The sequence below is a fragment of the Chiloscyllium punctatum genome, chromosome 39 (assembly GCF_047496795.1).
Source record: "Chiloscyllium punctatum isolate Juve2018m chromosome 39, sChiPun1.3, whole genome shotgun sequence".
NCBI classification, from domain to species: Eukaryota; Metazoa; Chordata; class Chondrichthyes; order Orectolobiformes; family Hemiscylliidae; genus Chiloscyllium; species Chiloscyllium punctatum.
In genome coordinates, this window is record NC_092777.1 from 60506424 (window position 1) to 60521768 (window position 15345).

The 15345-nt window shown below is 44.8% G+C and overlaps 1 protein-coding gene across 4 annotated transcripts in view; it reads right to left on the bottom strand.

The window, feature by feature from the left end:
- LOC140464124 (protein kinase C alpha type) overlaps nt 1–15345 on the bottom strand; it is a 403957-nt gene that overhangs the window by 260176 nt on the left and 128436 nt on the right. For all 4 annotated transcript variants that reach the window (XM_072558880.1, XM_072558878.1, XM_072558879.1 and 1 more), the window contains exon 3: nt 5241–5323. In XM_072558880.1, the coding sequence (XP_072414981.1) occupies nt 5241–5323 (83 nt within the window). The remainder of the gene's footprint in view (nt 1–5240; nt 5324–15345) is intronic.

A 15345-nucleotide genomic window follows, 5' to 3' on the forward strand; every position in this document is an offset into this window, starting at 1 on the left:
TTATCCAAACAGAAAGAGGGAACAGCTGTAGGTGTAGCTATAGTAGGTGTAGGGTGAGAGAAAGGAGACTGAGCATGTCAATAAACTCTCTTCAAAAACAAAAGATATACGTGATTTGAATTCTAACTCACTAACTGGCTAGGAATCTGACAACATTAAGGACCTTATGAATCTAACAATTAGGTGTACCACTTAGCTATATTCACAATATTGACATTACAAATCCTGCTTGTTTCCAACTTCTGATTCCTCCTCCCCTAGTGATAATAACAACGTTGCACCTTCCCGACCCACAAGTGTGTTGTTAGCAAATAAGGCTCTGAATAAAAACATAATCACTTTATTTCATACACACGCGTCTGTGGTTAAGGTGAAGGTAGCAACTGTATTCAAATGCTAAGCTTGACCTTAAAACAGTCTGAATCATAGATGAGCTAGCAACACTGGCATTGTATAATTACACTTTTTACCAGAGTGAATCTACAAGGCCACCGTGTGAAAGGAATTGCATCAGGTGACAATGCAGTACATTTTAATCACTTCGACAGAAGGCCTTTACTGGCGTGCAAATGCTCAACTCGAACCTTGTTGCTTTGTAACCTTCCTTCAGCACAATGGTTTAATTGGCCAATGTGATGACAGGCACGTAGACTGTAGCTTCAGGTGGTAAACAAAGGGACAGTCTACACCTTCAGGGGAGGAATACTGACAGCTACAGTTCTGGCAATTCCCCGAAGACCTGGTTATTAGATTTCAGTTTGCAAATACTGCTTGTTAAATGAAAACCTTTACTGTAAACTGCAGTGCTGTATGAATATAGTACAACATGTCACTGAATAGGATTTCTTCCAGACCAGTTATTTTGAATTCATTTAACGCAGCACTGTATTACTGTGGAACCTATGTTCTACTGAAATAATAAAACCTGACATCAGCGAAATAAGCTACTACATTGACAGAGTCAAGTCAGAGATGGAAAATAAACACAGAGTGACCCTGTATAATCAGGTAAAAAGTCATCAGTGACTCTACAGTGACTGAGGATATCTGAAATTCAATCCATGGTCTGAGCTGATCCAACTAAACCCGGGGAGCTAACACTACGGGTGCTGTAGTGGGACTTGGGGTTAATGAGAATAGGACTTGGGGTTAATGGGAATGGGACTTGGGGTTGATGGGAATGGTACAGAACATGGAAGAAAGAAAATAAGTTTCTACTCGATAGTTTTTGTCATCAACTGCTCATTCATATAGCACCTTTAACTAGGTCATAATTGTTTCCAACCTCATTCTCTAAAACGCCAAGCCAGGGCAATAAGATTGCAGCTGTACCCAGTCCACATGCCCTGTATTTTCTGAAAATGGTCCCATTACCTGTGCAGTGTACAGTCCAATGTCTCCAGTCCTAACACAATTCACTAATAATGACATGTTGTTTGCAATACTCTCACCACTTTCTAAACGTTCACCATCACGCTTGTACATACAGGCTAAAAATGATTAAATCAGATTTACTTACAGATCAAGTAAACAGATGACAAATGTCATAGCAAGATGGGAAATCAGTGTATTACCCACAGTATGTTAGAATCAGCCCAGACAATTGGGTGCACACAGCAGAATGCTTCAGTACACATTTCAGAACCGAGATTGGAATATCACTGCTTGCTTAATTTTCCATTCCTTTTACTGCTCCCCCAGGAATATCTCCTATTGCTCTCTACGTTATTAAATGTGGGAATTATTTGTATAATTTTAAATTTTATTTGTTGTGAGTGTGGATTTCTAGTTTGAGAGTTTTAACCAGTAAGTTTCTTATTTTTAAAAAAGGTTTTGAGGCCAGGCTTTGGAGTGAATAAGTTTTGGAGAATGCTAATGGACTCCTGTTTATTTAGAAAGTTTTGTAACTGAGCAAGGCAAATGATTGAGCCTCAAGGGTTGTCAAACACTCCTGGAACTTGTCTTTTTTAAGCTTAAGGGAGACTTTCTGCCCTCACTTTTGATTTGAGTGGGTCATTCCTGTGAAATCCTTAGAATAGGATGGCTGGGTAGACGAGTGTCCCTCAGAAGGGAAGGATGTTTAATAAACAAGATGTGCTTCGAGAGAGAGGTTAGTGTTCATCCCAGACCAGAATTGTTGGCGTACCATGCCTGAACAGGTCATTTCAAGACGATTATACTGAAGGTCAGCTGTACGATCATTCCAAGCTGCAAGATTACATGCTGAAGTGCTAGATACAGGGAGTCTGGTATGAGTGTGATCCAAGGAAGCTCTAAGTACTGTATCAGAGGTGTGTTTCAGGTTCTATACAAATGCTGTTTTGTACTTTTCAAGTTGGCAGGCAGGTATTTAAGAGATAGTCTAACCTCCACTTAAGATTCAATTTTAAAATAACATTTATAATTTTATAAAATTGAGATAAATTTATTGTCGTATAAATACCTTCTCGACAGTCAGGAATATATTGGAACAACATTGTTCTTGGGACATGGTGAAATTTTTCATGAATGAGCTACCTCCCTGAACAGATAATAACTCTCAGAGAAAGTGAGGACGGCAGATGCTGGAGATCAGAGTCAAAAAGTGTGGTGCTGGAAAAGCACAGCCGGTCAGGCGGCATCCGAGAGCAGAAGAATCAACATGTTGAGCATAAGCTCTTCATCAGGAATGTGCTCCTGTGAATATTCCTGATGAAGTGGAGGAACTGGTGTTGGACTGGGGTGGACAAAGTTAAAAATCACACAACATCAGGTTATAGTCCAACAGGTTTAATTGGAAGCACTAGCTTTCGGAGCGCTGCTCCTTCGTGAGGTAGCTATGGAGCAGGATCATGAGACACAGAATTTATCGCAAAAGATTACAATGGCATGCAGCTGAAATGATATTTTGAACAAACCTGGATTGCTGTTAAGTCTTTCATCCTTTAGAATAGGTTGCAGGTTTCTGTTCATTAATATGGAAATCCCAAAACTTCATTTAAGTCACATTCTCGAGGTAACTTAAGGTTTTATAATAAAAGGTGACATCTCAGTTTAGACATGCAATAAAGGTGTGAGGTTAGAGTCTGTCTGTATCCAAATCTTGAGGCAGACTGGTTTTATTTCCAAAGTGGAATTTACAAAATATTACATGGATTGACTACCTGCAGGTTGTGCGCTTTTTGAGCAAAATAGAATGTATCTGCAAATAAAATTCTGCAAATGCAAATTCATTGCATAGACCTGTGTGTGTGTGTGAGAGAGAGAGAGAGAGAGAGAGAGAGAGAGAGAGAGAGAGAGAAAGGGTGTGTGTGAGTGCTTGTTTGGTAAAGTGTGTGTGTGAGCGTGATGGAATCTAAGCCTGTGAGAGGGTGTGCATGGGTGTATGTGTGTGTATATATGAGAGAAGGTCTACATGAGTGTGAGAGTATGTGTATATATGTGCTTGTGTGTGAATGTGTGTGTAGTGCAGTGAGACATGAACCCAGGGGCCTGGTTGAGGCCATCTCCATGGGTACTGAACCTGGCTACCAGCCTCTGCCCGTTGTTGCATATTCCTGATGAAGAGCTTATGCTCAAAACATTGACTCTCCTGTTGCCTGGCTGTGCGTTTCCAGTTTCTCACTTTTTTTTACTTGTTAATGGGATGAGGTTGTCGCCTGCTGGGCCAGCATCTATTACCCACCCCTTATTGCCCAGAGGGCAGTTAAGAGTCACCACATTGCTGTGGGTCTGGAGTCACATGTAGGTCAGACCAGGTGAGGACATTGATTCATGGTCATCATTTGACGATTAATCCCAAATTTTTGTTGAATTACTGATTCCACAGTCCGTCACAGCGGGATTTGAATTTGGGTCCCCAAAATATGACATGGCTCTCTGGATTAACAGCCGAGTGATAATACCACTAGGCCATCGCCTCCACCTCAGATAATAACTCTACCTGGAAATGAGTTGGTGCTAGGATGGTTTTAGCAGCTTTGGAAGATCAGTATTAAAGTGACTGCTCTTCGAGGTAAAAGAAAATCATAGAACCAATTACACAGACGCGGCCCCTTCCTCCTTCCTCCCATTCCATCTCCACCTCTGTCACACCACCCCATCCCAGCTCCCCCTGTCACTGCCCCATCCCAGCTCCCCCCGTCACTGCCCCATCCCAGCTCCCCCCGTCACTGCCCCATCCCAGCTCATCCCCTGTCACTGCCCCATCCCAGCTCCCCCCGTCACTGCCCCATCCCAGCTCCCCCTGTCACTGCCCCATCCCAGCTCCCCCCGTCACTGCCCCATCCCAGCTCCCCCCGTCACTGCCCCATCCCAGCTCCCCCCGTCACTGCCCCATCCCAGCTCCCCCCGTCACTGCCCCATCCCAGCTCCCCCTGTCACTGCCCCATCCCAGCTCCCCCCGTCACTGCCCCATCCCAGCTCCCCCCATCTCCGCCCCATCCCAGCTCCCCCCATCTCCGCCCCATCCCAGCTCCCCCCGTCACTGCCCCATCCCAGCTCCCCCCATCTCCGCCCCATCCCAGCTCCCCCCCGTCACTGCCCCATCCCAGCTCCCCCTGTCACTGCCCCCTGCTCCCATTGATACTGTCCCCAGCTCCCAGTGTTGGTGGAAATAACAGTGAAAGTGGTAGTGGAGGATGTGGAGATGGAGGTGGAGGAGTCGGTGGAGTTGGAGGAGCTGGAGTTGGAGGAGCTGGAGGTGATGGATGTGGAGGAGGTCCAGGTGGATGAGGTGAAGGTGGATATGGAGGTGGAGGAGGTGTAGGAGGTAGAGGTGGAGATGGAGGACGTGGTAGAGAGCTGCCACTCTCTAAAGTGCTAAAGTAGTTGAACCAAGAACATGGGGAGTCACGTCAGGAGGTCATCTCCCCAGCTCTGAGAAGGGCTATCATAGGGAGCAGTAGCAGATGAATGGACTCAATGGTGGGAGTGAAACACCCAAACTGACATAAGCAGAGGAACGAAGGAAGAAGAAACTGGACAAAACAGCTGAGACTCTTAGCAACACGGCACTGACTGCAAACTCTCATCACCAATGTTCCACTAACGCACGTTTAAACCACCTCCAACAGCTTTGACAGAGAAACTTTCCAACAAAAAGGCAACAGAATACATTCCTGCAGCTTTGCCAGTGATGGCATTAATTTTTCATCTCCCATCCTGGAAATAAAGGGTTATTCGCACCAACACAGTGTCAGTAATCTCTGAGAAAACAATCAGCACACCACCAGGAGCTGTTAGTTAAAGCCTGGACTTACATCAGTATCTGGTCCTTTATCTGCTCCGGGACAGGAGAAGGTAACAAACTCGTGACACCTCTTGTGAACCACAAAACAGCAAACTGCATGAGAGAGAAAGGAAAAAAACAGAGGGAGAAAACTGTTAAAACTGGTCTCCACGAGCAGGAGAACAAGCAACATCAAAACAAACACTGACCACACACTCAGACACAGACTGGAGGGAGATGGGATTGGACTTAACTGCAGTGCAGATTCACCCAACCTCCGTCCAGCAGCCTCCTGTCAGAGCTCCCTCACAGGTGGGCACTGAGGGAGGAGAGAGAGGCCAGTTCCGGGGGAAACGAGACGGCCAACACAAGTCAGTGCTACAGAGTGAGGCAGACAGAAGGGCAGGATTCTTTACTGCAGTGTGGTTATGGTTTGGATTTCTTCCCTGATCTCCTCCTCGCCCCGTTAGCAATACCTTTTGCCTTGGACCAACCCCCCCCCCCCCCCCCCTTCCCTTCTTTCATTAAATGTCTCCCACCTTTCACCCCAAGACAGACCTTTCTTTTTATTGTTACCTCTCCAACAACCTGCAGTTCTGATGAAAGGTCAGCAGCTTAAAATATGAACTGTATCTCGTTCCGCAGGTACTGCCTGACTTACTGAATATTGCCAGTATTTCTGTTTTTATTTCTCAAGTAAAAAGTCTCTCAAAAGTGCTGGTCACTGTTGAAATGGAGATCCAGCTCATGGGTTTCCCAGTTTTCCAATATTTAAACTGAAGCTGAAAAACCCATAGCCTCTTGATTGATTTTAGTTGTGGGCCATTACTCATTGGGGTTTATTCATCTGGCATGCACGTTCACCCACAAACACACACTCACTCACTGACTCAGACACAAACACAGTGACACACAGACTCTTAAACACTGTTATAATCTGTTCACAAAAGCAAGTCGTCTCTTTCTCACACATACAATTTTATTAAAAATACGCATCTTTATTGCTTGACAAGAAGTACAGTTTATGGGCAATGTTCTGTTTAACACTGTCTTTTCTAAGACTTTGACCAGATTGTGTATCTCCTGGCTGCAGAACCTCTCTTTCAGGTCAGCTGGTGTAACCATTGCATTGGCTGCTTTCAAACACCAAGTCCAATCAGATCACTTCAAGCTTACACCCTGCTATCAAAGGTTAAACTGTTCCACAATCACTGCACCACACAATCAACAGAAGCCTGATAGAAATCTTGCTCACAACTACTGGACTCAAAACGTCACCTCTGTTACTCTCTCTCTGCAGGTACTGCCAGATCTGCTGAGTTCCTCCACCACTTCCTGTTTTACTTCCAGATTTCCAGCATCCATAGCATTTTGCTTTTAAGGACCAGGTCTGACTGAGTGTCAGTCTTTCTCCATTTGAAAGAACAAAAATATTGCAGTGTGTCACTTCTGATGTAAGGTCATGAATGAATGTTAATCGTTCCGATGCTGGTGACTGTGCCTTTCGTGTCCTTGGCCAGGACCATGAGAAATCTCCATTAACACTCCAGATCACTTTCCTTCTTTTAACACATTCCGAACAAACGATTCCTTGGCCAGGTGTCTGGTGATCTGACCAAATGGACCGGACTCCCCCACATTTGGGGCGCTACATGCAGTCACGGTACTGTTTGATATTAAGGAAGAGCTCCACATTCCCGGCAGGAGATTCCCATCACAGCTCCTTCAGAAAAGTGAGGTGTACCTGAAGACCAATAGGTCCCTCAGACAGCAGGAGAGCGAGTGCAAGTCAAACCCCCACGGCAGAGGTTTCCATATTGTGTGGTGTAAATGTCCAGCAGCACGGGCAGCCACTTTGTCAGCTCCTGGGATGGGGTGGGTGTGTGAGTGTGGGGTTAGGGTACCATCTGGGTGAGCTGTCAGGTAAGTCACAGACTGGTTAGAGTAGGTTGAGGTGGGAGCGGAGGGTGTAGTCATGTTCAACAAGAAGGAATGGGTGTATCGGGGCAGGTGGTGGGGCAGACAGGAGTCTCTTGGGGCAAGATGGGTTGTTAGTTCCCAACGTAGGGCAGTGGAAGGGAGTTGATTCCAGCATCGTTGGGGTGGGGGGGTGGTGTATGATGTCAGGCCCCCAGGAGGTGTCATCTCAGAGTCTGGGGCAGCCTGGTTAGGGAGTGATTGATTGTATGGGGGATGGCTTGGGTGGTTAGTTTGAGAGCTAGCCAGCAGTCAGACTAGATTTTTAACCCTTACCATTCCCTCAGTACAATAAACTGCAGCTGAACTCTCTGATGTCTCTGATTTACCTTCGGAAGCTTCCAGCATCAGGCGAATTCCCATCAGGAAATCCAATTTCCTGGACAATTCCCCACGATTTGTGTATTGTGCAGGATCCCAATCCACAACTCCCAGCCACGATACAGAAACAACGATAGGCTATCGGAAAACCCAAGCCAATATTTCCTCCCGTAGCTTATCATCCTGTTTATGAGAGAATTGCTTCTGCGAAGCACTTTGGGACTCTCTATCATTTTAAAGATGCATTATAAATGCACGTTGTTGTCTTTATTTTTCCAGTGACAGCATCTTGTGGCACTTAGAGCTCAATGAAACATAACTACCTCATGAGAAAGCAATTACACTGAAATGCTCTGCATGAATTGGAAGCCATTGCTCCTAATAGTACAAGGAGATGGCTAAATTTAATTACTTTAAAGATGTTATGTTTTGTCTGTTAGTATTACTCGTTCGTTATTGAATAAACTTGCTTGGGCATTAAAAGTGGTGAAGTGGGTTTTGTGTTAAGTGGCTTTCTGCTGTTACTGAAGCAAATTTGATTCTATGGGGTGGGGGGTGGGGGGCAGAAATTGAAGTCATTTACATGGTTACAGTGGCTGTACTTTGTGTTCCAATACCAGACTAGGTGAAACACAGGCGATAGTGTGAAATGCAGAAGGCAAAATACCTGCAAAAAGAAGTGAAAAAGAACCTATATTGTCTTGTAATCTCTGCGAGGGTCATTTAGAGGGTGCGGAAGAGATTCCCCAGAATGGTTGCAGGGCAGAGAGTATTTAACTATAAGGTTACATTGGAGAACTTGGGATTGTTCTCATTGGAACAGGGGAGATTCCCGAGAGTTGTTCAAGATTCTGACGGATTTAGATAAGGTTGACAACTGATGGGACAAGGAAAACCACTGAAGATCCTCAGACAGCACCTTCCAAACCCATGACCACTTCCATCTTGATGGACACGGGCAGCAGGTACATGGGATGTGGATTGGGATCCTGCACAATACACAAATCGTGGGGAATTGTCCAGGAAATTGGATTTCCTGATGGGAATTCGCCTGATGCTGGAAGCTTCCGAAGGTAAATCAGAGACATCAGAGAGTTCAGCTGCAGTTTATTGTACTGAGGGAATGGTAAGGGTTAAAAATCTAGTCTAACTGCTGGCTAGCTCTCAAACTAACCACCCAAGCCATCCCCCATACAATCAATCACTCCCTGACCAGGCTGCCCCAGACCCTGAGATGACACCTCCTGGGGGCCTGACATCATACAACTTCAAGTTCCCCTCCAAGCCACTCACTGTGCTGATTTGGAAATAGATCACCTTTCCATCACTGTCACTGGGTTAAAAACCTGGAATCCCCTCCCTACTGGCATTGTGGGTCAACCTCCAGCAGGTGAACTGCAGTGGTTCAAGAAGGCAGTTACCCCCCCCCGCCCCAACTTCTCAAGGGGCAACTAGGGATGGGCAATAAACACTGGCCCAGCAAGTGACACCCACAGCCCAGAAATAAATGAAAAGAAAAGGTACAACCAGAGATGGAAACTTTTCAGTGAGAGGTGTAGCAGAAACATTAGGAACAATTTTTTTACGAGGTGAGTGGTAATAAAAACATAACAAAAAGAGTGAAAGTTGTCTATTCAGCCCCTCAAACGTGCCTCACCATTCTATAAGACTGTGTCTCATCTGTCCCGGGCCTCAACTCCTCTCTGGTGCCTACCCCTCATAACCCTCAACTCCCCAACATTTCAGAAATCTAAATACTTGGTTATCCAACCTCCAGAGCTCTGGAGAGAAAGAATTCGAGATATTTGGTACAGTCTGTGAGAAGAAGTTCTTCTGTATCTCAGTTTTAAATGAATGTCCCTGTGTTCGGCAGCTATGCCCCCAGATTGAGATTCACCAATAGTGGAAATAGAGTCATAGAGATGTACAGCACAGAAACAGACCCTTCAGTCCAACTTGTCCATGCCGATGAGATATCCTAGCCTAATCAAGTCCCATTTGCCAGCATTTTGGCCCATAGCCCTCTAAATCCTCTCTGTTCATATACCCATCCAGATGCCTTTTAAATGTTGTCATTGTACCAGCCTCCACCACTTCCTCTGGCAGCTCATTCCATACACGTACCACTCTCTGCATGAAAAAGTTTCCCCTTAGGTCCCTTTTAAACCTTTCCGCTCTCACCCTAAACCTATGCCCTGTAGTACTGGAATCCCCCATTCCAAGGAACAGACTTTATTTATTTACCCTATCCATGCCCCTCGTGATTTTATAAACTTCTCTAAGGTCACCCTTCAGCCTCTGATGCTCCAGGGAAAACAGCCCAGCCTATTCAGCCTCTCCCTATAGCTCAAATCCTCCAACCCTGGCAATATCCTTATAAATCTTTTCTGAACCCTTTCAAGTTTCTTGACATCCTTCTGATAGGAGGGAGACCAGAACTGCACACAATATTCCAAAAGTGACATAACCAATGTCCTGTAAAGCTGCAACATGACCTCCCAACTCCTATACTCTGACCAATAAAGGAAAGCATACCAAACACCTTCTTCATTATCCTATCTACCTGAGACTCCACTTTCAAGGAGCTATGAACTTGCACTCCAAGGTCTCTTTGTTCAGCAACACTCCAGAGGACCTTACCATTAAGTGTATAAGCCCTGCCTTGATTTGCCTTTGCAAATGCAGCAGCTTACATTTATCTGAATTAAACTCCGTCTGCCACTCCTCGGCCCATTGGCCCATCTGATCAAGATCCCGTTGTAATCTGAGGTAACCTTCTTCGCTGTCCACTGCACCTCCAATTTTGGCGTCACCTATAAACTTACGAATATCTTCCCGCCTCCTATTGCACTCAGAATCCTGTATCTTTCTCTCAGGTATCAGCCTGGATTATATGCTCAATTCTGATTTGAAATTATTACCTTTCACCGTTTTACCCAATGCACCACTATTGTTGGAAACACGAGAGTTTCCTCTCAGCTATCCCTCTCCTTCTGCTCTACCTGTTCACACCTGATCCATACTCATCCTACCGCATGTTACCACTTCCTTTTGCTTCACGCCTGCATCCTTCCGAATAGTTTATCATTCCTGGGCATGCTCCTCATAGATGAGAGCTGAAAATGTGTTGCTGGAAAAGCGCAACAGGTCAGGCAGCATCCAAGGAGCAGGAGAATCGACGTTTCAGGCATGAGCCCTTCTTCAGGCAGTCCTCACTTTCTCCTATGTTCCTCATAGACCTCAACTCCCCAATATTTCAAAAATCTAAATACCTCCTCTTTAAATACTTCCAGTGATCTCGTCTCCAGAATTTTCTGGGATAGCAAATTCCAGCTGTTCGTTACCCTCTGTACAGATGTAACTGAGATTTCCCTATTTTTAAATTCCAACCCCCTAGCAACAAAGCCTAAAATCCCATTTACCTTCTCAATTACTTGCTGCAGCTGCATGCCCACGTTTTGTGTTTCATGCACAAGAACTCCCAAATCTTCCTTTGCTGTAGCTTTTGGAGTCTCTCTCTCCATGTAAATAACAGTCTGCCTTTCGATTCTTCTTGCCAAAGTGCATGAGCTCACACTTTCCTAACATTAAACTCCACCTGCCAAGTTTTTGCCTACTTACTTAACAAATAGACCCTTGCACGTTCTTTATGTCATTATCACAACAATGTTTTGAGCCAGTTTTAAGCTATCATTGAGCTATTGAGCTCTCACCTAGTTTTAAGCTCTCAGTAAATTTGGATACATTACACTCTGCCCCCTCCTCCACATCATTGATATAAATAACTGTGGGCCTAGGACTGATCCTCGAGGAACTCCACTAGTTACATCTCCCCAACCTGAAAAAAACTAATTACTCCCACGTCTGTGCTAACCAGTCTTCAATCCAAGCTAATATATTACCTAAAAAAAATGAGCATTTATCTTATGGGCTCCTAATCAAATGCCATTTACAAATCCAAATATGCTATATCTACTGGTTCCATTTTGTCAGTCTGATTGTTATATCTTCAAATTTGTCAAGTGATTTATTTTCATAAAATCAAGTTGACCCTGTTTGACCTCATTACACCTTTCCACATGTTCTATTTCCTCTTCATTACCATGAGCAACAGATTTAGGCTAATGGCCTACTGTTTCCTGCTTTCTGTTGCCTTTTTTTCTTGACACAGAGCCATCACATGAGCAAATTTCCAATCTCCTGAATCCCTGCCTGAAATCCAGTGAATTGTGGGAGTTCTGCCGCCACTTCCTTTCAAATCCTTGGATATAAGCAATTAGGTCCTGGTGACCTGTCTGTCTTTAGTCCCATGAGCTTGTCAAATATTTTGATACTTGTGACAGAAGCTGTCAGAAGATCTCTTCTCCCATGAACACCTTGCTTCTCTGTTACCTCCGGGATGTTTATAGTGAACTCCACCACGAAGTCTTTACTAACATCTTTACTAACGGGATCTCGTATCTAAATCCGAGACTGAAAATAAGATTAGGAAGCTTTAAGACACAAATTGCTGCATTTGAAAGCGAGAAGCTGAGTTCCAGAGTTATAAATGATCCTTATTTGTTTTAAAGCGCCCAGCTAATCCAATTGCTATTCCGTTTCAAAAGGGATACATGGTGAAAGGGTAAAGTGCTGACACTCTATGTTAAAGCAACACATTGTGAAAAGCCACATTGGAAAGCCCTTTGCATCTGGGAGCACCCGATATTCCTACCTGGAATCAAAGAATCCTTACAGTGCAGAAAGAAGCCATTCAGCCCACTGAGTCTGCCTGAACAGCATCCCAGACCTCCACCCTATCCCCGGAACCCCACATCTCCCACAATTAACCCACCTACCCTGCATATCCCTGGACACTATAGGGTATATTTGACAGTCTCTGCTCTGAGGAGCTGAGAATTCTGAGTGTGACATTGGGAAATGCTGTCCAGTGAAGTACGTGATGTTTTTGTGAATCCAGGAGTTTGGAGGTGTTGGAGCAGAATCTGTAGGAGCTCTGAAGTGAATCAACGAAGCTAATCAAGTGAGCAAGATAACTGTTATTGAGGTGTGAGGAAAGGCCGTCTTATCTCAAATGATTGCCCTTTAATTTTTGTTGTGAGTGTTAAACATGATCTGGATATTGTATCACCAGCTCGGAGGCTGGTTTGTCTGACTCCCTAATGACTTATCCCTCATACCCGCACCTCCCACCACAGGCCCACCATCCCCAACTAACTATAGAAAGGACTTGACTTATCCCTTGTGCTGTTCCCCAGTTGGATGTTTGGAAAAGGTCTCCTCCATCTTTCTATAACTGGATGCTTCAGGGTGAGAAAGACTAACTTTGAATAGAGTCCCTACAGTCCATACAGAGGCCATTTGGCCCATTCTGTACTGACCCTTCAAAGAACATTTCACTCAGACCTGGCCTCTGACTGTATCCTCCCTCATCCCTGCATTTCCAATGGCTAATTCATGTAAGCTGCACATCTTTGGACTGTGGGAGGAAACCCATGCAGTCACGGGGAGAATGTGCAAACTCCACACAGACAGTCACCGGAGGGTCGAATCAAACCGGGTCCCTGGCGCTGTGAGGCAACAGTGCTAACCACTGAGCCACTGAGCCATCTTGCTGTTCAGAGATGCTACAACACACCTCTGGAGCAGGTGAGACTTGAACTTGGGCCTCCTGACTCAGAGGTGAGGGCACTACCACATGACTGGGACGATGTTCTCCAGTCTCTGAACTACATGCTGCTCTGTATCTGTACTTCCTGGACTTTCATTGTCCTGAATAATATTTGCAATACCAGTCATTCTACAGACACCTGCGTCAATCCATCCTCACAATTTCCTCCAAATACATCTGTGGCTAAAAAACGCCAAGTGAATCTATTTAAACATAGCCAAAGAATTCTGAAAACAATAAAGAGGTTTTATTTTGTAAAATAGCATTTCAGTTTTTGCCACCCAAAAATACACTAGTTTCCCCTCGCCCACTGTCATCACTCTCCATCCTCATGGTGTGGGGCTTAAATCCAAAAAGATACTGAGGCTAAAACAATTAGCCACAAGAAGGCTTTACACAAACTGGACTTTCATTCACTGAAGGGCAGTGGGTTGCAAGTTTTTTTTCCGTTGTGGAGCACACAGACAAGGCCAGACCTTCCAGCACATCAACTGATCCCACACTTCCTGCTTTCATTTGCCAGCCCAAACAATCTGACCAGAACGATGGGAAAAGTGGAACTACCTTTAGTGAGACACCAGTCAGTGGTGCCGCCTGGTTATTGGGGTTTCTGAAGAGCTTCAGTCTGATGTTGAGCTCAGTTGAACAAGTGTTGGAAACCTGTACCCTCTGATTGTCGTGATTTGGAGATGCCGGTGTTGGACTGGGGTGTACAAAGTTAAAAATCACACAACACCAGGTTATAGTCCAACAGGTTTAATTGGAAGCACACTAGCTTTCGGAGCGACCCTCCTTCATCAGGTGATTGTCCTGGATGTGTTTTGTAATAATAACATAAATCTTGCTCTGAGAAAATAAAAACTGGGGCCAGCTCTCATTGGAGAGAAGAAGGCTAAGAGTGGATTTGATAGAGACATACAAGATGATCAGAGGATTTAATAGGGTGGACAGTGAAAGTCTTTTTCCCAGGATGATGATGTCACCTTGCACAAGAGGGCACAGCTTGCAAATTAAGGGGTGATAGAGTTAAGACAGATGTCGGAGGCAGGTTCTATACTCAGAGAGTGGTAAGGGTGTGGAATGTCCTATCTGCCAATGTAGTTAACTCAGCCACATTAGGGGTATATTTAAACAGTCCTTGGATAAGCACATGGATGATGATAGGATGGTATAGGGGGATGGGCTTAGATTAGTTCACAGGTCGGTGCAACATTGAGGGCCAGAGGGCCTGATCTGCCCTGTATTGTACTATGTTACTCACACTTTACATGATTGATTTTACACACGCAGGAACCATACAGGGTTTAATTGTGCAACATCTCATGTGCAATGGGAATAGGGATTCCAGAACGTTCTCTTGTATATCCTCACTGCTCTAGAACGTTCTCGCATATACCCTCACTGTTCTAGAGCATGCTCTCGTACACCGTCGCCATTCTAGAACGTTCACTTATGTAGCCTCCCCCATGATGTTATACCTCAGTGACGTGTAATTTTGAGCAGTGTGGGGACTACGTACAGGAACCTCACAATGACCCCACTTTGAAGAATCATTGATTTAACAGAGGCCTTTAAGACGGTTCAAGATTGGATAAAGAGAGGGAAATGATTTGGTCATGAGGGAGGGACCAAGCCATTCAGCAGTGATGTCAGGAAGCATTACTTCACTCAAAAAATAATGGAAATCGAGCATTTTATGTCTGTCAAAATCAGCTGAAGCTGGGAATTAACTGAAAATGCAGTCACTGAGACTGATCATACTTGTTATGCAACATTATTAACGGATATCGAAGTAAGTGGGTGGACAGAATGAACATTCAGATCAGCCATGACCCAGCATACTTGAGGGGCTGAATAGCCTCATCTTTTTCCTGTTGCCCATTTTTAAAACTTCTAATCAACCTGTTCACAGCTGTTTTTACAAACCTTAGGAGCAGGTGCGGCCTGAGGTTGGGCCTCCTGGCACAAAGGTAGGGACACTGCCACCGCACGAGATCACCACCTTCCCAACCACCAGTGTTCTCGAATTCAATGTTTTACCTAAGAATCCTCACGGCTTCAAGAATTGACACCCTCTTTAAAAAGGTAAAAACAATGACTGCAGATGCTGAAAACCAAATACTGGATTAGTGGTGCTGGAAGAGCACAGCAGTTCAGGCAGCATCCA